General features: G+C 38.6%; 1 protein-coding gene across 1 annotated transcript; it reads left to right on the top strand.

Moving 5' to 3' along the window:
* Positions 1-4,989: 4,989 nt before the first annotated feature.
* On the top strand, positions 4,990-20,979 carry LOC140237687 (ubiquitin-conjugating enzyme E2 Z-like). Its single transcript, XM_072317614.1, has 8 exons — positions 4,990-5,031; positions 5,527-5,855; positions 11,457-11,526; positions 11,837-12,024; positions 13,140-13,251; positions 15,925-16,040; positions 18,366-18,456; positions 20,277-20,979. The coding sequence occupies exons 2-8, from the start codon at positions 5,662-5,664 to the stop codon at positions 20,445-20,447; spliced, it is 942 nt and encodes a 313-aa protein (XP_072173715.1). The 5' UTR covers positions 4,990-5,031; positions 5,527-5,661; the 3' UTR covers positions 20,448-20,979.
* Positions 20,980-21,985: the final 1,006 nt, after the last annotated feature.

The raw sequence follows: 21,985 nt of genomic DNA on the forward strand, positions 1-21,985 counted from the left end.
TATATATATATATATATATATATATATATTTAAATACATAAATGTGTGTGTGTGTGTGTGTGTGTGTGTGTGTGTATGAATATATTTCTAGGACAATTACGTCGGCCAGACCCTAACCCTAACCCAAACCCTAATCTTTAATCTAACCCTACCACAAACTATAGCAGGGGTATAATGAATGAATAAAAATGCGTGTGTTGTTCTTACGTCTTGCAGGCCTACTCTTTGCCATCTTCTCCTACCTCATTTTGCTGTATACTATATCTGTATTTTCTGTCCCAGTTTGTATGCTTTTATTTTTTTTTGCTCCAAATTTTATATTTCGTTTTGCATGTGTGTCACACTTCGTTTGATAATTGAACTAAATGTATTGTACAACATTGAGCATATAGTTCATTCAGAGTTTAATTGTCACAGACAAAATGGATAACTAGGAAAGAATTTGACGGAAAACAATCTCACACTCGCTGAGTCTAATTGTAATCCATTAGGAAGTTCCAAGTAAAACTTTTATCGACTTGGGTATTTGGGAGGTCTCAAGGACGGGGGGGGGGGGGGGGGGGTTGGCATGATGCCTTCCCGCCCCCCCCCCAAAAAAAAAAAAAAAAAAAAAAATCTCGGCCATAGAATGTCCGATTGTCGCCAAATTCGGCACGCACCTAGTTTATGACGTATCCTACAAGAATGCATAGTTAATTTTACAAAAAATCACCATAATTTTCTAATTAAGGCTAACCAATAATGCAAATATCCTAATTGTTATGGATTCTTTTTTTTGTTTGTTTATTGTGTACCAATGGTTGTCCAGTGAACCCTTGATTGTGAAATACATGAAAGGAAGTTATTTAACATGTATTCGTAAGAAAACTGATTGTCTAAGACCAAAAATTAGGTAATTAATTAAACAATAATACCCGTTATGCATACCAAACTGAGTGTCTTGGTATTTCTTATGTTAATTATTGTGTATATTTCTTATGTTTTCTATTGTTTTGTCTTTTTATTCTTAACAATCAATTTCAACTTCAGACTAGATTTTATTAGCTGAAAAACAGACTGTGCAAGAAAAACAAAAGAAACACATTAAAATATTGCAAAACCTCATTCATTTTACACACATAAACACATACAAATATGCCATTTTTGACTGACGTGTGACCGTAAAATGTTATGTAACACCATAACGGCTGCAGGTACATGTATATACGCAAATTAGGTATCAAAAGCTGCGTAGAAAAAAAGGCGTGAAGTTTCGCGAAGTTAGGACATAATTTTGTATCCAACATGTATAATGTAGGTCCTGTATACGTATGATAAAATATTGTTACATGAAACGATGAAATACGTAGTTTTCTACACTTGCTTTAATAACTACTATAATCATTATTTTGCTGGTACGCCAGAGCCCAAGGAAACCTCGTGTAAACTGTTTCATTGAATTGACCTGTACCGAGTTGACCCAGTTCTCAGAGGAGCATACTTTATAATATGTAACTGTCGCGAACCGCCACGAAGCGGAAATGTACCATGAAGAAGTTCCAGAAAAGCAGATATCGTGGACCTAGGTCAGCTGCTCGACCGCCTTTGACTTTCCGCTGAACAGTAAAAACTGTTGGCAAAGATCAAAAGGTACAAGATCATTCTGTGCTGGAAGGAAGAAGACAACGGGACAGATGACACCACTGGCACACCTTCTGGATGTGCGCCGCAGATGTTTTATTTTTACTCGGTAACCACATCAACTTAATGTAAAACTGATAACTTCACGACAAGTGTAAATGAATAAAGTAAGGGATAGGATACGGAAATTGATATACAACTTGATAATCTAATGATAACACATATAAATACATACATACATACATTTCCATATTTTCCATTCTGATCTTTAATGCTCAAGGTGCTTTACACCAAAGCAAAAAGACTGAAAATACAATATCATAAAAAAAAAGAGAAGATGGAAAAAAAGGACATGAAAGTCTGTCTTCAGAACGCACTGTCAAACAAAATAATAAAATGTTAAGTTACTCCCGTTGAACTTATTATGGATGGAGCTTGAGTCTTTCAGCTCACGTGGTTCACGTGAATTCCACGTTGGTCCAGCGTGAGCGAAAGCTCGTACCCCCCCCCCCCCAAGATTCCTAGAAAGCGGGATATTGAAGAGATTTGTATTGACGGACGAATAAATAAATAATAATAAATAGATATACAAATAAATGATAAACGCTCTGCTTCCTCCCCCCCCCCCCACCCCGGATTGGACCGCATCTATCCATAGCTCGATCGATACAAAAGAGGAAATCGTATTAGTGTTTATTTTTTTTTTGTTTTTTTGTTTTTTGTTGCAGTGTCTGTTACACCCGATTATTCGGGCAAAAACATAAGACAGATCGACAGCGGCATCACCAAGATAAACATAATATTATTTGGCGCAAACTATAGGCCTACAATTCGTTTACACGAACACATTGAATGTATTGTATACAGTGTATTAGGTTATAGTCCTATACACAAGACCTTCATCAATCACCTGAGTGCAGCACTTTGGGATTCCCTGCTTGATATCTAGAGTAGAATAAAATCTATCATATCCACAGGCTCCGAAAAATCATTCATAACGTTCGTCGTCCGTCATGCGTAAACTTTTAATCTATATATTGTTCAACTTCTTCTTGAAAACCCCAATGCAGGTCAACTTGGCAGAGTGACATCTCTTGGTTAAGACAGGGAGGTGGGACCTCCCTGGTTAATAAGATCTCATGTTTTTGTAATGGGCGCCATGCTCCCCCCCCCCCCCCCGGTCCTCAGGGGCTCCAAATTCAGGAATTTTAAAAAAGTCTTCTTGTCTATAACCAAAGTGATACAGAGCTAAGTGAGTGCCGATGAGCTATAGGATCAATAAGTATATTGGTGGCCATGTTTCACGTTTGTCTACCGTGGCGATTCCGGGGGTGCCCCCCCCCCCCCCCCACCGGCCCTGTAAGATGAGAGAGCAAACTGGGGCCAATTGTATCCCCCCTCCCATACCAGAGAGATTTTGCATTTCAGACCTGATATTCAGCAGTCTGGTGCACACCCTGTATGAACTTTAGGGATTTTTTCTCTATCTAAAAAAAAAAAATAAAAAAAAATGATTATTTACAGAAACAATAAATGACTAAATTGCCGTATCTCATAGTTCTTGTTCCTCGTTTGCGTCATTGGCACTGTTTAAAAATGGAAATTGATTCCGGGGTGGGAGGGGGTAGCCCTTCCCACACGACGGAGCTTTTGAATATTAGAATTGAAATAAAACGATCTGATGCATACTTTTTATAGAATATTGTATTCGGAAAATTGTCAACCCCCAAAGTGTACCGATTCTATGTGGAGGGCCCTCCAACTGCCCTTAGGGGACCGAGCAAAGGGAGGGTCGGATGAGGGTAACCATAGGGTATCCCCCTTCCATATCAGAGGGAGCTTTTTAATAGTCATTGTCAGAATTGAAATTCAATGATGCACACTTTTCGTGGAATACCCGGAATTATCACTGAAGTGCACTACATGTAGTTACAGTCTGTCGTCTATGGAGCTAGGGAGATCAAGCGGGGGAAGGATGTGGAGGATGTATCCCCCCTCAACTTGAGGGAGCTTTTGAATCTTTATGATTGCAATTGCGATCTGGAGCACATGCACTTTTAGTATAATAGTGTAGCCATCATCAATGTGTGGAGAGGAAGCTAATAGCAGGGGAAGGCTGCGTGCGTGTGTGTGTGTGTGTGTGTGTGTGTGTGTGTGTGTGTTGGGGGGGGGGGGGGGGGGCGTGTCCCCTAACCCTTCCCATACGCCGGAGCTTTTGTATGATTAAAAATTGAGTGAAAACATCGTGCATAGGCCCTACACATTCCTGATGGAATATTTGGGAAATTGTCAATCAAAGAATTGTAGAAAATAGATTATAGGAAATGAGCGTGGGAAAGATTTACATTGAAAGAAGTTCTTGGTGCTAGGTCTAATTCATCTCCCACATAAAAAAAATAAAAAATAAGGGAACATTTGTATTGAATTCGTTGGAATTGAAGTCACAGATCTTGTGCACACTTTCTGATGAAATATTCGAACATTAATTGTAAACCTCCCAGGTGTTTTGCCATGGAAGGGGACCCAACGGGATAGGGTGTGAGAGGGGTAGGCCTATAGGCCTAACCCCCTCCAATGCAAGCGAGATTTTGCATCTTCAGAATTTAATTCAATCAGTGTGGTGCACGCTATGGGTGAATATCTGGGCAGATTTCTGATCAAGAAAATTTTCCGCATCTCGGGAAATCGATGTTTGCCCCCCCCCTCCCGCCCATACTTTCCTAGAGGGGGAAGGAGGAGGGGGGGGGGAGCAACTTTCCCTTTTCCTCCAGGATCAACGCCCTTGCACGAGGGAGCTTTTCCATTTTTAGAATTTAAATAAAACACAATTTCTTTCTGTGGAGAAGAAAGAAAGAAAGAAAGAAAGAAAGAAAGAAAGAAAGAAAGAAAGAAAGAAAGAAAGAAAGAAAGAAAGAAAGAAAGAAAGAAAGAAAGAAAAAAAAAAGAAAGAAAGAAAAAAAGAAAGAAAGAAGAAAGAAAGAAAGAAAAGAAAATCATATGGAACGACTGAATCAAAGGCTGAGGTAAACACACAGTGAGGGAAATACACACTCGTACATACACCGATGGCAATTCGTAGTTAACTGTGTATGGTTTACGTTGCGCACTAGCGAACTAGCGAGGTTCTACTCTAGATCGCTAGATCCTCGGAATCAGCTAGCGGCTGCAAACGACTAACTGTACTCAAAAATTATGGAGCAATCACAGAATCTCGTTTGGGAATTTCCAGACATTGACTGTGACATTTTGAGTACAACAGGCAAGAGGAAAGGGTGAGCACGGGACAAAAAGTGGCAAATATCTGGACGTTTATTTTACGTTGTGGGGTCCTCGTTTCTGGATTCCTGTGTTACTCAATTAGGTCTACTGACTGTGTTGGAGTGAACAAGGAGAAAGATCATCGGAAAAGAGGTAGATGTCTACAATGGTCTATGTACCCCAGGCAGCGCTGCTATGAAGCAGCAGGGAGGTGGGAAGCAAGCATCTCTGCTCTGCTGGTGCAGTGCTCGCGCTCGCTCTCCCTGCGGCTGTCTTTGGCTATATATTTTACTCTGATAATGATCTGAAAAGGTGCTCAATGATACGAGTGATTTACCACATTATAATTGTTTATCACGTTTGATGCTGCTTTCCTCACAGTCGTTGACTGAGCATGAGCGGATAGCTGCTGTAGTGTAGCCCAGGTTTTAATAACAAATACAGATGTAACTGTTAGAACTACCAACATTCTCTGCAATGCCAATGAGCATGCCATTGGCCATTTATTCAGCTTGAAAAGCTATCTATTGTTAGAGTCAATGTAGCACAGAAGACATTGCAATGATTTCTACTACTAGACACTTGCTGCTAATGTTGAGATCCTGAATGTGCCTGTTGCTGCAATGTTTTCTTTCATGTCATTACCAGATTACAGTAGAGAGCTACTCATCTGACCTAAGCCAACTGAATCTGCACTCACAGAAGTGAAAAAAATTACATTGCCATTGGGACATTTCAACTTATTCAAGACATTGCCTGCTCTGCGGTAGCTCTGCGACACACATGAACGGGCCGCACAAATCTTCGGGGATGGCGTCCGCGTCCGACGAAGAAGCTGGAGACCTCGTGGCAGCCGCCACAGCTTCGTTTGTCCACTCGCAGATGAATGCACAACTCGGCAACTCCTGGGATCCCACCAGGAGCAAAGACTGGGATGACCAGAAGCCAAGTCAACAATGTCTGCTACGTATCAAAAGGTCTCATAAGTTCATCCGAAGTTCCTTGACGATATCATTACCATCCAACTTCAGTAAATGCATGCTTTTTCTTAACCCATTGAGGATGAGTCCTAATTATACTCGGGCAGGTGTCTATGGGAAATGCGTGTTGTTGCAAAATCAGTCCATCCTCAACGGGTTGATAATCTTAAAAATAGAAGTTTTTTGATAGCATTACTAAATCTGCTGTACTAACTTGTTACATGTAAATGCATAAGAGATCAATTCAAATCCTTTGCAATATTTTAAGTGGGTGTGCACGTCATAAGCAGAGATGATATTGTGTGAAGACAGTTAAACAAACCAACAGCTCAATCAAGGATGTTGCATAATAAAAATGTGACACACATAGACATTTGACATCTTAACCCGCTATTTATGAGGACGAGTCCCGAGTATACTCGAGCAGGTGTCTATGGGAAATGCATGTTGTAGCAGATTCAGTCCGTCCTCAACGGGTTAACCAGAATATCAGTCAGACATCAAACATGATTATGGATAGAACAGCAAAGAAATTACCTTGTTGGTGTCTGTAATTGACTGTCATTCTTGCATGGATATATAATTGTACTTTGTTATTTGTTTATATTTCATATTAATCACCTCACTTTTGTGTATGTGTGTGTGTGTGTGTATTGAAGAACATCTCTTTCAGGACTTCATTCAAAGATGTTAAGTCATTATACGCATCTTCAAAAAGCATGGAGATGAATCCTATGGTCCCTATTTAAAAAGGAGAAAAAAAAAAGTAATGTTTTGTCATCAAGGATTTCAGTACGTATATAAAGCAACATCATGTACATGTAATTGAATTGCTGTTTCAATGTCTGCAAGTGGAAACATGCAGAATTCATCTTAGCTTGCCAAGTGCGACAAATTACTTGAAGTGCAAAAATATCCACTTTTGCAGTATTTTTGAAAAAACATGAAATCACTTAACCTTCTGTTGTCTCTATGATGTAAGTTACCTTCAAGACGGCATACATTATCTCCCCCCTGCCCCATGGTACACATATCTGGGTCTGATCCAAAAATCAAGGGAGTGCGACGGGACGGAATTTGAATGGGTTTTTTATTTAAAACAAAAAAAGTTTAAGTGTTAGCAGCCATTTATTACTACAAATGTGTTAAGCTTACATGAAGACATCACACTGCACTATGGACAAGATCTGCATCTGTTTTGTTTCCATGGCAACAACAAATTTTATAAGCGCGACGGGACGGACTGAAAAAATCACTGGTTTTTGTGAAGAAAATTCAAAGGAGAACTAATTCAAAGTTAATGAGCAATACAGACCATGTCATGTGGTGTTTGTTTGTCAATGTTCCAAACATTACTTCCACAAATAGAGAAACATCTAGATCTAATAGATTTTTTTTTTTAGGTAATTTTCTCAAAAGCTGTTGAAGTCCGTCCTGTCGCGCGACGGGACGGACAAAAATGAACTATGTACAAAACGAATGGGAAATTCTAGAGAATCGGCTAATTTTCATCAAAATGTATTTAAACTTTGGAAAACACAGTTTTATAACATCTTAGTGTAGATTAAGCACACCAAGATTCAAACTGCTAATGAATGCTGAAAAATTTGATCAACAATTATTATCAAAAGGCCAAAAATTCTCATTTTACAAGAATTCTTACACTATTGGTATGGTAATCCTTGATTTTCTTTCTCGAGGAAAATTACTTTTCATGAATGATAATGTTGCAATGGCATTTCATTTGCCCAAAGATTGAATCTTTCCACCAAGATTTGATCACCAATGCAAAGGCTGTCTTTAATGACGATCTTGACAACTGTGGATACTCTTCATTTTTTCTTCCATTTTTTTTTTCCAATTTCCAGCGAGAAAAACAAACATGTGCCTCTGAGTCTGATCCAAAAAATCAAGGGACAGCGATGAGATGGAATTTAAGAGAATTTTTTGCTCACAAAAAGAAATGTTAGCATTATAGCAGCCATATGTATCAAGCTTACATGACAGCATGAAAGTGCACTATAAACAAGGCACACATTTGTTTTGTTTCCATGGAACCAAAAATTTTACTGGCGTGACGGGACGGAATTAAAAAAAATCACTGTTTTTTTAAACAAAATTCAAAGGAGAATTGTATCAACGTTGATGAGCCAGACTTGCCATGCTATGTGGCATTGTTTGCTACTATTCCCTACATTACTTCAACAAAAGAGCTAACATACAGATCTAATGTATTACAGTTTATGAGTAATTTCCTCGAAAGGTGTTGAATTCCGTCCCATAGCGCAACGGGACGTAACGATATGCACTATGTACAAAACAAATGGGAAATTTTCAACACTGACTAATTTTCATCAAAATGTGTTCAAACCTGTGGTTAACACAGTTTTATAACATTTTAGTGTAGAGTACCAAGATTTAAACTACTGAGAAATGATGGAAAATTTCAGTAACAGTTATCACTATTATAGTTAAAGATTTTCATCACACAAAAACCCTTACACTAATATGGTATAGTAATCCTTGATTACATTTTTCCCAGAAACATATAATTATTTTTTGTTATGCGTGAAAATGAGACTCATACGTTGCACGTCATTTGCACAAGCTTTGATTCTACTTGTACCTCCACGATTTGACTGACTGCTATAAAGTCTATACAAGTTTTCAGCAGCAACAACGCCACTCAGAGTAGTGGCAAATCATTTTGGGGAAGTAATTTTGTGATAATCTTAGTATCCAGATGCTGTTTTTTTTTTTCAATTTCCATCCACAAGGGGTTGAGCATTATTAGGATCACAGTTTTTGACAACCATGCTGTAGTTTTTCAGTTTTAAAACTTCACCTCTTTTTTGAGTTGCAGTAATATTGTGGACATTTCTTTTTTACATAAATTGTATTTTTAAACTTGTATGTCAGAAGTGTCTAAGAATTGAAACAGGTTTATGTATTTTTTAGATAAAGAATTTTGAATTGTCAATTCCCCATGTGCATTCCAACATGGGGATGCTCAAAATCAATGTTTCAGTGTTGAAATGCAAACAATTGTCTAAGAATGCTTTTTTTCCCGTTTTTCTCATAAACTTTTTGTGGCAATTTTTCTTCCCCATTTCTCCGACATGGTAAGAATGTGCATGTTGATACATATGTAAATATTAATCTCAATTTTAAAAAAAAAATACAGTTAGAACACATGAACAAGAGACTCAGGTTTATCTAATGCAGTATTGACTAGCAGAGTAGACTGTGCATTTGTAATTTACAATCATTTTTTTTCTATGTCTAAATGGGAATTGCCTTACTAAAAATAAGTTGGTGAATTACATCATGGACAAATATGAAACAAAAAGTAAGCATAGATCTTAGTACATTACTCCAAACAGTAAAAGTCTATTCATGTACATGTAAAATGAATGCAACTACAAATCAGCAGAACATCAAGGGAGAGTACAGTATTGGTTGAGATGAAGATTGAGCTTTTACACTGATACCTTCCTTTGACCACATACAATGGTTACTCTTTTCACAAGTTTGCCAATTACATTGTAGTCTTTTTATTCTGTTCCAAGTTAGGGACACTCTTTTTCTAGCCCATTATGGTATAAAAATTCCGTCCCGTCGCACCTACCATTGTTTACATGTGCAGTCCGTCCCGTCGCGCCTACCATTATGTAAAGTCCGTCCCGTCACGCGACGGGACGGACATTATGTTGGACAATTATAATTTTCTTATGAATAGAGAATTATTTAATTTAGTGTCATGGATATAGAGCCCCACTAATTCATTGATACATTATGGAATATGAGTGACCAAACTCAAGTCTATCATACAGAAAAAATAATAATTTTGTGTCAAAGTACTGAAAAACATGTTTTTTCAAGAAAAAATGAAGATTTTGCCCCAAAATTTAACTATAATGAGAAAAATGAATAACAGATATGAATTGCTCCTAGGAAGGGTACTCTATTATAAGAATTGATGTTTCCCCTACTTTTGTAGTTTTTGTGCAAATTACTTGAAAATGTAAAGTCCGTCCCGTCGCGCAAAGAGGGCGCTTTTCATGTTTTACTGCTAATTTACGGAAAAGTCTGACATCAAATATATTAGACACGTACTTTTCTGAAAACTGCAGATTCTCAGCTTTTATATGATATATAACATGAAATACAAGTGTCAATATGAAAATTTAGTCCAAGTGAACACTATTTTTGGATCAGACCCATCTGGATTCTAGTGTAGTGCACAACATGAGGCCATATATGCCATGTATACTCAAAATGTCTGATTCAAAGTCTTCATTTCCTTCTTTTTTTTTTTGTATCACATTTCAGTCAAGTACACTGATACACTGTAGGCTCATTTGCAGGTTTGGATGCAAAATGTAGTACTACCCATATGTAGTCTTTTCTTTGATTGTTTGACAGTTGAAATTTCTGATCAAGTCAAGTGGATGCATCTTAAATCACTTAAATCAAGGCATATAGCAGACTTTGTTGAAGCATTGAGGAGAACCACATCTTAGATACAAACATTGCAAAATTATTTGCTGATAATAATGCAGTTTCATGGTTTGAATGAGTGTGGTTCTCTGTCTTACATGTATGCCTTGTGATATGTGGGAACTATTCTTTTCTGCAAATCTTGGGGTTTATCACTTGGGGAAGCATGTCACACTGTAAAATAAACCCATTGAGGACAAGTTGATTTTGCTATAACACGCATTTTCCATAGACACCTGCCTCGAGTATACAGAGACTCCAACCCCAAGCACCTTCTGATCTGGAGATTCTCCCGCCTGAGACCCCTAGCAAACGGGAGACTCCAAATTGCGCACATCACGAGCGCAAAGTCCCTGCTCTCTCGCGCTACTTAAGGCCTATTTTTAAACATACAATGAAATTCAGTAAGAAATCATTTCAAGCGGGAGAAATTAAATCTCAAGCGGGAGAACGGGAGATTCTGCAAATATGGGTTTTCGGCGGGAGATCTCCCGTCGAAAGCGGTAGAGTTGGAGTCTCTGAGTATACTCAGGACTAGTCTTAAACTGGTTAAAAACAAAACTGAAGTATGGGACTGTTTGTGAAGAGCTGCCCAAATTGTCATGCGCTTCAGGATGTGATGGCTCCATAAATTTCCTATTCTCAATTCATTATACTTTTGTTTTCACTGGAAATATAACATTTCAATAGTTTCGAAATGTGTACAAAGCAAGGCTCTTTTAGCATGATTTATGTATGCGCACACCCCTACCCCCCCCCCCCACACACACACACAAAGTGACACATTTGACAACAAACATTATAGAAAACTTGCAGTTCATGAACATCTGTTCCATTTTGGTGTGAATCTCGCGATGAGAATGACAATGCATGTTTTGTGCCTCTTTTCATGAAGAGTGGCAAATAACATGGTTATCAATTTGTATTGTGATGACAGAACTAAAATGCAAAGTTCAATTTCTATTGTTCAGTTGGTATAGCCCTTGAATGTGTTTTTTTCTTTTTAATTGTGGGACCTGATCAAAGGAAAATGAGGACGATCACACATATAATAAATTGTAACTGCCTTTTTTTCCTTTCACTTGTTTTATTCTACAGGGACATCATGAACATATATTCAGAGCCTCCCTTAGGAATGTGTATTGTTCCAGAGGAGGATATAACAAGGGTAAGGAGGAAAAAACAACAACAGTAATTGATTTGCTCCTGTGGAAACCTTACACTGTGTGTGTGTGTGTGTGTTTGTGTTTGTGTGCTGCACTGCACTGTTTTGAAACAGCCACACTTCTTATGATGCCATGATGATTTAACATTGAAGTGTTCGATCATTGCACAGCGTATGCAATAAAGGCGCAGAAATTGGAATTTCAATCAAAGAGATGTGTTGACTCATGACAATAAGTGTATAAAGTTTGAATAAGAGCAGGGAATATGCCTTGTCTGTCATCGTCAATGTCCGCTGCCCCCGTCTTTGATAGGTGCACGCCCTGATCACCGGGCCCTTCGACACTCCGTACGAGGGCGGCTTCTTCCACTTCGTCATCAAGTTCCCACCAGATTACCCGATCCGCCCGCCCAGGATCAAGCTGATGACGACGGGCGACGGCAGCGTGCGCTTCAACCCCAACCTCTACCGGAGCGGGAAGGTGTGTCTCAGCATCCTGGGGTAAGTCAATTGCTGCGTCCGGTTTTATCACACTCACCGCTTGAATGTCGTACTGTACAGGCCACATATTTTGCATTGTGTGTGTGTGTGTGTGTGTGTGTGTGTGTGTGTAATTTTTTTTTTTTTTTTTTTTTGCAAGTTGGGTGTTATTCACAAATTTAACAATACATAATATATAATACCAAGTTATGTTCCTTGAATCCTTGCATCACATTGCCTGTTGTATTTTGCTTACCTATCCATACAGACCTTTTAAAGTTCTTGTCTGTTGCTTTCTCAATTTGCATGGAAACAGTGTTACGATGGTGATATTAATTGGTGTTTTTTTTTTATATCTTTGCCATTTCAAAACCGATTTTCATCAAGTACTCTTTGATTTCCTTTTAGAATTGTAGACTTTTTCATATTTCATAGACCTGTAGTTACTCATTATTTCGCCCCAAAAACACAAAAAATGGATAAATAAATAAAAATCCGAATCCCCATCTCAACCAAAACTATACCATCCTGTAAGAGATGGGGATAAAGGTAATATATATCGGTGATATTTTATACGGCAATCCCAAGTAATGTCATAGCTCAGATCAATTTTTTTTTTTTTCTAGAGAAGGCAACTTTACCGAAGTCATTTTGTATTAATAAAGCATGCATATGAAGTTCTAGAAAGAGCATCAAAATTGTCCAAAAACAGTGATTCTTGAGAGGCATGAAGGGCACTAATACATAGAAGTCCATGGATTTGTAAGCCTGTGATTAGTTCTAGCCCTGCTATGGAGTGTTTTGTGTGAAATGGCAAAGTGAAAACCCTTGTTGTTTTTGACAGATTAATTATACAACCCTCTTTCTCTATTTTTGTGAACATTTGTTTATGGCGAGTTACGTTGTATGGAGAGATTGACATAAATTCCTGTATTTGCCAATTTTACTGTTATTTCTTCATACATGTACTTGTCATCCTGCACTGTTGGCAAGTATGCTATTGAAAAGTTGCCAGACATGAAAGGCAAATTCACATTTTTAGAGAGTTTGACCTTTCATCTCATGATGGCAACTTATTTCATGTGTGTTTTTTTTTTATTCTTTTTTTTTAAAATTTCCCTATTCTGGCTTTGCAGGACTTGGAGTGGTCCAGCGTGGAGCCCCGCCCAGAGTCTGTCCAGCGTGCTCATGTCCATCCAGTCTCTCATGAACGAGAAGCCCTACCACAATGAGCCTGGCTTTGAACAGGTTGGTGGGGGTAGGGTCCCTCTCCTTTGACCCATTGAATCCCTGTGGCAGTACCAAATATCTGTGGTTTGGCGCTGCATAAGTTCAGTTTGTACCATGCATCATTGGTGTTACATGTATGTTAATGTAGAATAAGAATTCTCTTTCATTTTAGTCCTCTGCTGTTCATGTATTTTTTTTTTTTTTTGTAGAATGTTCAAGAGCCTTGCAATCGCTAAATTTGTAACTGATTCCGAATTTGCAACGCGTTTTAAAAACACAATGAGTTCCTGTTTCTCTCAAGATGGCAAATTTTTATACATTTTCTGACTTTTGCTGTTGCAGAGTTAATGAATTTGATCAGTTCCATCTAATTTTTATTCCCATATAAGATGCACCTAGCAAGGAAACTTCTGAGTTGCCAGTTTAAGGGAAACCATAGCCCAAATATAAATGTGGATTGACAAGAAGCAACAATATCAGTACAACACATCCGTGAAAGTTTGAGGGAAATCAGACAATCAATTCAAAACTTATGAATTGTTACAAGTTTCAGTTCCATCATCGCTGGATGAGAAGACTACTACACTTCATGATATCCATTTTGGACAATGATATATGGAGAATTCCACAGAATTTCATTTTTCATGAAAAGTTCACACTCCATCGACTGACTTATGTTAACCCTAAAAAGACTGGGCTATTTTGGTAGCTCGAAAGACTGGGGGGGGGGGCCTAAAGGGCCCCCCCTTAAGATCTCGGCCATGGATCGCGCGATCGCCGCGGAAATTTGCACAATGGTAGTGTGAGATGTAATCTACAAGATCGTATATTTAAATTTTCCAAAATAGTCTTCTTTTATTTTATTTTGATTAATTATGCTAATTTATGCGAGAAATCAGACCTTTTTTATCTAAATCAGTAAATAAAGCTCCAAAAGTGCTCATTTTTGGTCTAGATATTCTTTGTAGCATTCTTAGCAAATGTACTTGAAAAAAAATTCGGTATCAAAATTAATTTCTTATTTATTTTATTGTTTTATGAATTTCTTATGTATTTCTTTGTTTTTTCGACCTTTTGTTTTTTTTTGTTTTTTTAGCAAAATTTGTGGCAGACCCTATTTGAAGCATAACACTACTAAAACAAATTGATTTTAGCCATTGAGAGTAAAAATAAGCATATTTATATGAACCATGTGATAAAACTCAATTTGTATTGACTTTGTACACAAAATCACATTTTTGAGCCATTTTCGGTCTCGCGTGCATGTACAAAAAGTTATGTAACTTCAGAACCGTACCCCCGGGCGTCACAAATTTGGTGTCAAAATGTGCGGGAAACTCGAAAGAAAAAAGTCATAGAGCATCGCGGCGAGAGCATTGTGTGTTGCTGAGTAATCGCGCGAAATGTCGAGGGGGGGGCCTTTAAAGCCCCCCCCCAGTCTTTTTAGGGTTAAGGGTAATGTAATTTTCCCTGCTTTTTCTTTTGAAAGAGGTAATTCAAGTGACCTTTCATTATGTGAGAAAACTCAGTCCACATTTATATTTGGGCTACGGCTTCCTATAATGAGAACAAGATTTTTTTTTTTCCAACAAAGACCCCTGAGGACTTGATGGATTATAAGGAAAGCTCAGTTTTCAGTGTGGGATAGGGCTGTTGATACATAGTAGCTATAATTGTCGCCCCTCCCCCTTGTGCGTCTACATCCCACGTATATTGGTGCAATTCAGATGCCCAATGATGATGGTATATGGATTTACTGAAAAAAATTTGAAATTCATAACTTTCGAAGGACTGTCCAACTTTCCTCGGCTGATATTGATGTGTTCTTCTACTATTTCTGCATTTACTGAATTTGTGTACGGTATGTTTTGGGAGAATCTCCCTTTAACCCTCATTCTAACGGGCTACCCGATTGTACACATTGTCAATGGCACTTGTGGGGTGGCAGTGCTATTGAAGGTTACGGTATTGAATAGAAAAATATTTGTTTTCATGCGCTTTTTCTTGCTAGCACAAATTCTGAAACCTGGGAAAATATCTTTGTGATTTTCTGTGCACATTATTGATGGGGTGAGCTCATACATGTACATGTAAGTACCACTAGAGTAGCAGTACATGTGTGTGTACGTGTGTGCGTGTGTGTCTGCGTGTGTATGTATCCTGGTATTCATTTTAGTGCATATGTATGTTACCAGTAAAATTTAATTGACACTACAAGATTTTCACAAGTCTGAATCCACACCAAACTTGATACCTAGTTACAATAATGTTTAAATTTTAGGGCAATCAAGCAGTATACTTTAAAACACGATATATTTGCGGCACGAAAATGTTGTGAATTGGAGCTGACGGCCTTTCTCGCAGCATGAAATTTTTGCGACTTACCACTGGCATCCAGTACATAATTGTGTAGGCAAGAACTTTCGTGTGCATTTTAATTTTGTGAATGTTGCCGCTCGCGAAATTTGCGAAATCAAAATGCACACAAACATTCCTCCTTTTACAGAATCCATTTTCATGCACTAAAATGTCAAATCAAATTCAGTCATTTTTGTGAGATGGATGAAAACATATGTAAGCAATTGCCAGTATTACTTTAAGAACCTGAGAATATGTGTTTTATTTTAGCGCTCAGCGCAAAAAATGAAGATGTTTACATTTAACCCTTTTCTGTGGATGTTCCCGATGCAGGAGCGTCAACCTGGGGACTGCCAGAGGTACAACGAGTGCATCAGGCATGAGACCATCAGGGTGGCAGTGTGCGACATGGTAGAACATCAAAGCAAAATCATCCCGGCAGCACTTCAGTAAGCCTCTTCTTGCTGTCTGTTTGTCTGCCTGTCTGTCTGCCTGTCTGCCTGTCTGTCTGTCTTCTGCCTGTCTGTCTGTTTCTGTCTGTCTGTCTGTCTGTCTTCTGTCTTCTGTCCTAATGTCTGTTTCTCCCAATCTCTCTTTTCCAACTTCCATTCTCCGTCTGCTGATATTTCAGTTATAGACCGATTCTGTGACGCGCTATGTGTATTTTTGGCATGGGCAGCGCCATTACTGCGGTGTATCATCCGACCCCCCCTCCTCTCTCCCCACCCCTCTCACGCGCACGGAATGAAAAACTGATGCATGGTTGTTTTAGCCAATGGGCGTCTCGTACTGAGTGCGCGAATGCTTGCTTAGTGCGCGAACCTTTGTTACAAGTGCGCGATAAACGTGTTGCCCGTGGGGTGGGGGAGAGGAGGGGGGGTCGGCTGGGACACCGCAAAATGAGCTTATGGCTGCGCCCAGTGCCACAAATTGTCTGCTGCCCTCAACGAACCCGAATCGGTCTATAGTTAATGAGTGTGTGTGTGTGTATTTAATGCATCTGTGTGAGCACACGTGTGAGTTTGTATGTTTTCAATGCATTTGTGTGTGCACATTTGTGTGTATGTGTGTATGTAAATCACTGTGAATATGTAAGTATGTTTGTTATGGTATGTATTGTTTGTATGCATATTGTATAATTTAATGTGTATGCATGTTTGTATTTTACATTATATACAGTATGCATTATGCATGCATGTTCATATGTGTGTTGGTGCATAGTGTATCTGTGTATGTATTTATACAATGTATCTGTGTCTTACTATCTGCTGTCAATACATGTGTTTACATCCGTAGAAGTATGCGACAATGTGTTGCCTTGCACCTTTAAGGTTTACTGAGGAAATAGTTAATCCAGCATACTGTGATATATTTTTAGTTTTAGAATGTTGGCATGCTCAAGGCAAAGCACAGTTTACAGTGTAGTATGCAGGATTGTGAAATGCTCGCCAAGTACCAATCATACTTGACAGGCTCATGTGAGAGGAAGCAGTCTTCCTGCCAGGTTTTGAAATATTTCCAGTTGAACTCGTAAAACTTTGTTTTTTAAAGGTGGAGTTCTATCATGATTACACAAGCCTATGCACAGTTCACTGCATTCATACATTCGGCCTTCAGTTGCATGTTCTCTGTGTACTGCGAAAGAACACAAGAATTTGGCAAAAGAACTGCAAACAAGAACAATTCTATGTCTGAAAATGATTTAAATACATGTACATCTTGTGTTGGTGTATCTCATGATAAATATTCGCATTTATGAGCACGTCCCCTGTATGGTCGAGGCATTTTCAATTTGCCACAAAGATATAATTGCAGAAGCTGTCCTTCACTGGCCTTTTTTCTTTTCTTTTCTTTACTTTTCTTTTTTTTTTTCAAAATCAATTTATTAAAATCTGGGAAAGGACATTTTGTCATTCATGAGGCCTGACCTGAATTTCTGCTGAAAATTCATCTAGTTGTATTGAGGGATGAGAATTTTTCTGGGATGCCACTTTCTTTCTATGTAAATGCCTCAAGCCATCTTCTATTCAGATGTAGATAATGGGGTCTAGGTTACTTTATCAGGTGAATATCTTGTCATCTTTAGGAATTACATCTCACGCTTACCTTATGATGTGCTCATCAATTATTCCCCCCCCCCCCCCATTTTTCTCCATTGTGTTTATTGTTTGTTTGCTCAGTTTTGTTTTGTTTTGTTTTTGGTCTTTTTTTTTGGTCTTTTTTTTTTTCTCATTCGATGGTTTATCATTTTGCAGCATAGTAAACTTATTTATCCTTGTAAGTAAGCTCCCACAGTATTTGCATGTCTTTCTTAAGAGGATGAGTTTTGTCTGCACCCAAATACTTGAGAAAAATTGAAATGGTTTTGGTCCTCATTTGATGATTCATAATTTTGCAGTGCAGTAAACTTATTTCTCTTCTTAAGTAAGCTCCCACAATATTTGCATGTCTTCCTTAGAGGAGTAGTCCTGCCTGCGCTCAAATGCTTGAGAAAAATAAAAATTAGGGAAATTTTGTACACCTACAAGACAAATGGATAGCTGCTTGACCCCTAGATCACACGGTGTTGCCAAATTGTTTTGTAAACTCTTTAGTGCTAAATGTTTACAATTCATGCTTTTTAATGTGTCCGATTTTTTCCAGAAGATTTTACCGAGCTTTCTGCTTTGATTTTTCCATTTTCATACAAAGAAACATTATATTGTCAGGGTGGAATTTCCCTTTAACTCACATTTGTTCTGTTTGCCCTCCGTTTCCTGACCTTTCACCTTCAGACAAGTGATCCAGACGTCATTCCCAGACTTCTACGAGTACTACAAGACAACCGTCAAGGACAAGATGCATCTCACTGGGCAACGCATGCAGGTATCACTGAACAAAATTATTTTGAATATTGGAAAAAACAAAGCCTAAGATTTCAACAACATCAACAACAACATATTAATGATTGGGTGAACACAAAGGTGTACTGTGTACATGAATTGTATTTTGACAGTCATTTTACTTTGATGGTTTGATATTAATTTTTGCGTGCCAATTGCCTTCAAGTCTGTTATGATTAGGGTGATTTGTTCATTTGTGTAGAAAAGGTTTCTCAGGATTTACAGGAGAGCTAGATATTGGCTGGCAACTATTAACCAGAAAAGCAATGAAAAGGTGCACTTCCCAAACTTTCTCGAATTTGATACACCTCTGCAAGAGCTTTCCAAATGTTAGACATTTCCAGAGCAGACTAATGAGCGGATTGATTTATTTTGTTTTGATGATGATGAAACAACATCTATATAGCGTCATTTATCTGTAGAAACATTCTTAAGCGCCCATCTTTGTTTTGCATTTCATACAATGCATCTCCATCATGTAAACTGCTTTCCGTCTTTCATATTAACGATATCATGTTTCCTTCACCATGCCTGACATGAGCACTATGTGGCCAGGTTCTCTTTCCGTCCACGTCAAATTTTGTAATGCACACAATAACTCAGAAATTACAGGTCTGGATTTTCATCAGGTTAGGTTCAAGAGTGAACGTGACATGGCAAATAAAAGGAGATATTTTGAGGGAAAAAACAGCAACAAAAATCCCCAACAAATTATTATTGCATTTCACTGTTTCACCAATTATTGAAAGTCTCTCAGTAGACTGAGCTCAGTTTTCAGCATGCATACATATTTACTATTAAGATTTCAGGCAGAATCCATAAAGGCTTTAAATTTTATCTGAACTAGTCAATGTACCCGTGGAGTGCCAGAAATCCTCTATGGGTCTACGGAGGTCAAATAACTGTTTGCGCTACTCCTTGGTCCGATCTTGGCCAAACTTGCTCATCTTGTTATTCATATTTGGTTTTTGAATGAAATTGAATTGAATTTAATTGGATTAAACTATTAAATAAAAATCACCTATGATGACCCATGATGATGAACTTGCTTGAAGCATAAGTAGGCGTACACCTGGGAATCCCCATATAAGTAGGCCCAGTGCCGTATATTAAGAGAGTCTGGCCAACTTGGTTTTTGGCTTACGTGTTTTGAAGCCTGTGATTGGTCAAAAGCTGGTCCCGTGATCTACAGGCGCCATGTCGTTACTGAAGTGCGCTCATACGCAGTGCCCATTGTTAACTACCCCTTATTTGGCTTGGTTATTTTGTAACGTCTGAGCGTACACGCTAAACCTGTAACGCGTAATACGCGCGGTAACGACATGGCGTCCAAATTAGCAGTTGGCCAGACTCTCTTTATATACGGCACTGAGTAGGCCTACATAGCACCCTCTATCGGGTGTCTGATTATATTTTTGGGGGAATCCCCATATAAGTAGGCCTACATAGCACCCTCTATCGGGTGTCTGATTGCAGCTGACGAAAATTAGAAGTTATTTGACCTTTGACCCCAGTGACCTTGACCTTTTCAAAAATGAACCCCTCAAGGGCAATTTCGCGGTCAACCTGCATCCACCCACTAAGTTTGATGGAGATCGGACCAAGGACTTGGGAGGAGTAGAGGTACAAACAGACAGACAGACAGACAAACGTTGCTCAAATTATAGTATGATGTCGTTCTAACTGCTCTAAGAGTTAATATTCATGTGTGAAATTGTTGATATAGTGATTCACACTTTGTTGAGTTTTTTTTCCCAATCACAGCAATGATTTTTTTTTTTTTCCCCTGCACTCAAAACCCAGGATCCCTTTGGCGAGAAGCGGGGCAAGTATGACTACACCACCCTCTTGCAGCGATTGCAGGCCATCCGGGCCAAGCTGGCCGAGCAGGCCATGGAGACGACGTCTGATGTTGAGAGCAGCGGTGGCTCCGACATGGATAACGAACCGTCTGAGACCGCACTCGACAGCTGATAGTAAACCCCTGCATCTCCGTGGAGTCACTATTAGAGCTTTTTTATGTGCATATCATTTAGTCGCTTTACAAAGATCTTAGTTGTAAAAGAAGGAAGAGAAAAATGCTGTCCCTGAAGTTTGCCATCTATGCCTGGAATTCTTGGTGAACCTGAAATTGGCGCTGTCAGATGATGATTCTCATCCGGACAAATGTAAACTGGTCAAAATGTAGAGCTTGCTATGTGCATATCATTTGTCACTTTACAAAGATATTAGTTGTAAATGAATGAAGAGAAAAACTAACTGTCCCTGAAGTTCATCGACTGTGCGTGAGGAGTCTTGGGTGAACCTGGAATTGACGCTATCAGACGGATGATTCTAATCGGACAGATGCAGACTTGTCAAATTGTAGAGCGGAGTCAAACCTGAACCAGGTAAATTGAGCTGTGAAGTACCTGTCACGTACTGTACTCAAAAGAACATCCAGTGATTGCAAGGGAGTGTAATTTGCTGAATGCCCATTTTGGAGGTTATGTGACCATATCAGGCCCACTCATTTAAAGTCCTCTTGACGTCATCTGTGGACATGTTGCCCTCAGGAATGAACAAAAGTGAACCAGAGGAATCTGTCCCAGCTTCAAATCAAACAACCAAGTGTCCAAATTGACTTCTAGCAAGCTCAAACTATTTCTCTATGGAGAAGTTGGCCCAATGACTTGATTTGCCTTCTGTTCACTTGAATGCACCATATAATTTTTTTCCTTTCTTTTTGTGTGACTAATCCTCGTTATCATTCTGAACGTGAAAAAGCGTTGTTCTTTTTTTTTTTACATACTTCCTCCTTGTGTGTAGAATAATTCCTCATGAGAATAATTATTGCTTAATACCTTTAAAGGATTTATTCATTACCACGTACATGTCTTTTTGTTCAATTGAAACTTGTTTCTTTTTGCCAGGTAGAAAAGAGGTTGAAGCTACGATGTACTCATTTTCTAAATGGGAACAAGGAAAATATTAATTCTGCACAGTTATTTTTATTTTTATTTATTTATTTCATTTTTTAATCAGCTATTATCCACTAATGTCAGATGTTTGCATGCATTATATGAATATTCAATATGTGGCTAGTAAAAGGCATTGGCTATGACTTTCCTGTAGTCATATTGGATGAATGATATGATATGTGTCATCAAGTCTAGCCACCACCCCCCCCCCCCCCCCGAAGGTTTTGTCTTTTATTGATTCAGTCTCAACTTTCTATACGGTCAACATTGTGAGTTTTGTGGTAAATTTGTTACATGGTTTAAGGTCAAAGATGAGTTTCCCTCATGAAAAGAAGGCAAACTTACCCGAACGTCAGTCCACTCACTTGTAAATGTGAATGCTACAGTGAGGAGAATGCGAAAACTAATCCGTCAGATTCCAGCATCTATGATTATGCGTAGATTAAATGACATCTAGCTAGACAAGCATAGCTCTGCAAATAAGTGTAGCCACGGGAGCCATTTTAATAGTTTCTATAAATTTTAGTCCTGGTTTATAGGTAAGATTATGCT

This window comes from Diadema setosum, chromosome 14, assembly GCF_964275005.1.
Source record: "Diadema setosum chromosome 14, eeDiaSeto1, whole genome shotgun sequence".
NCBI classification, from domain to species: domain Eukaryota; kingdom Metazoa; phylum Echinodermata; class Echinoidea; order Diadematoida; family Diadematidae; genus Diadema; species Diadema setosum.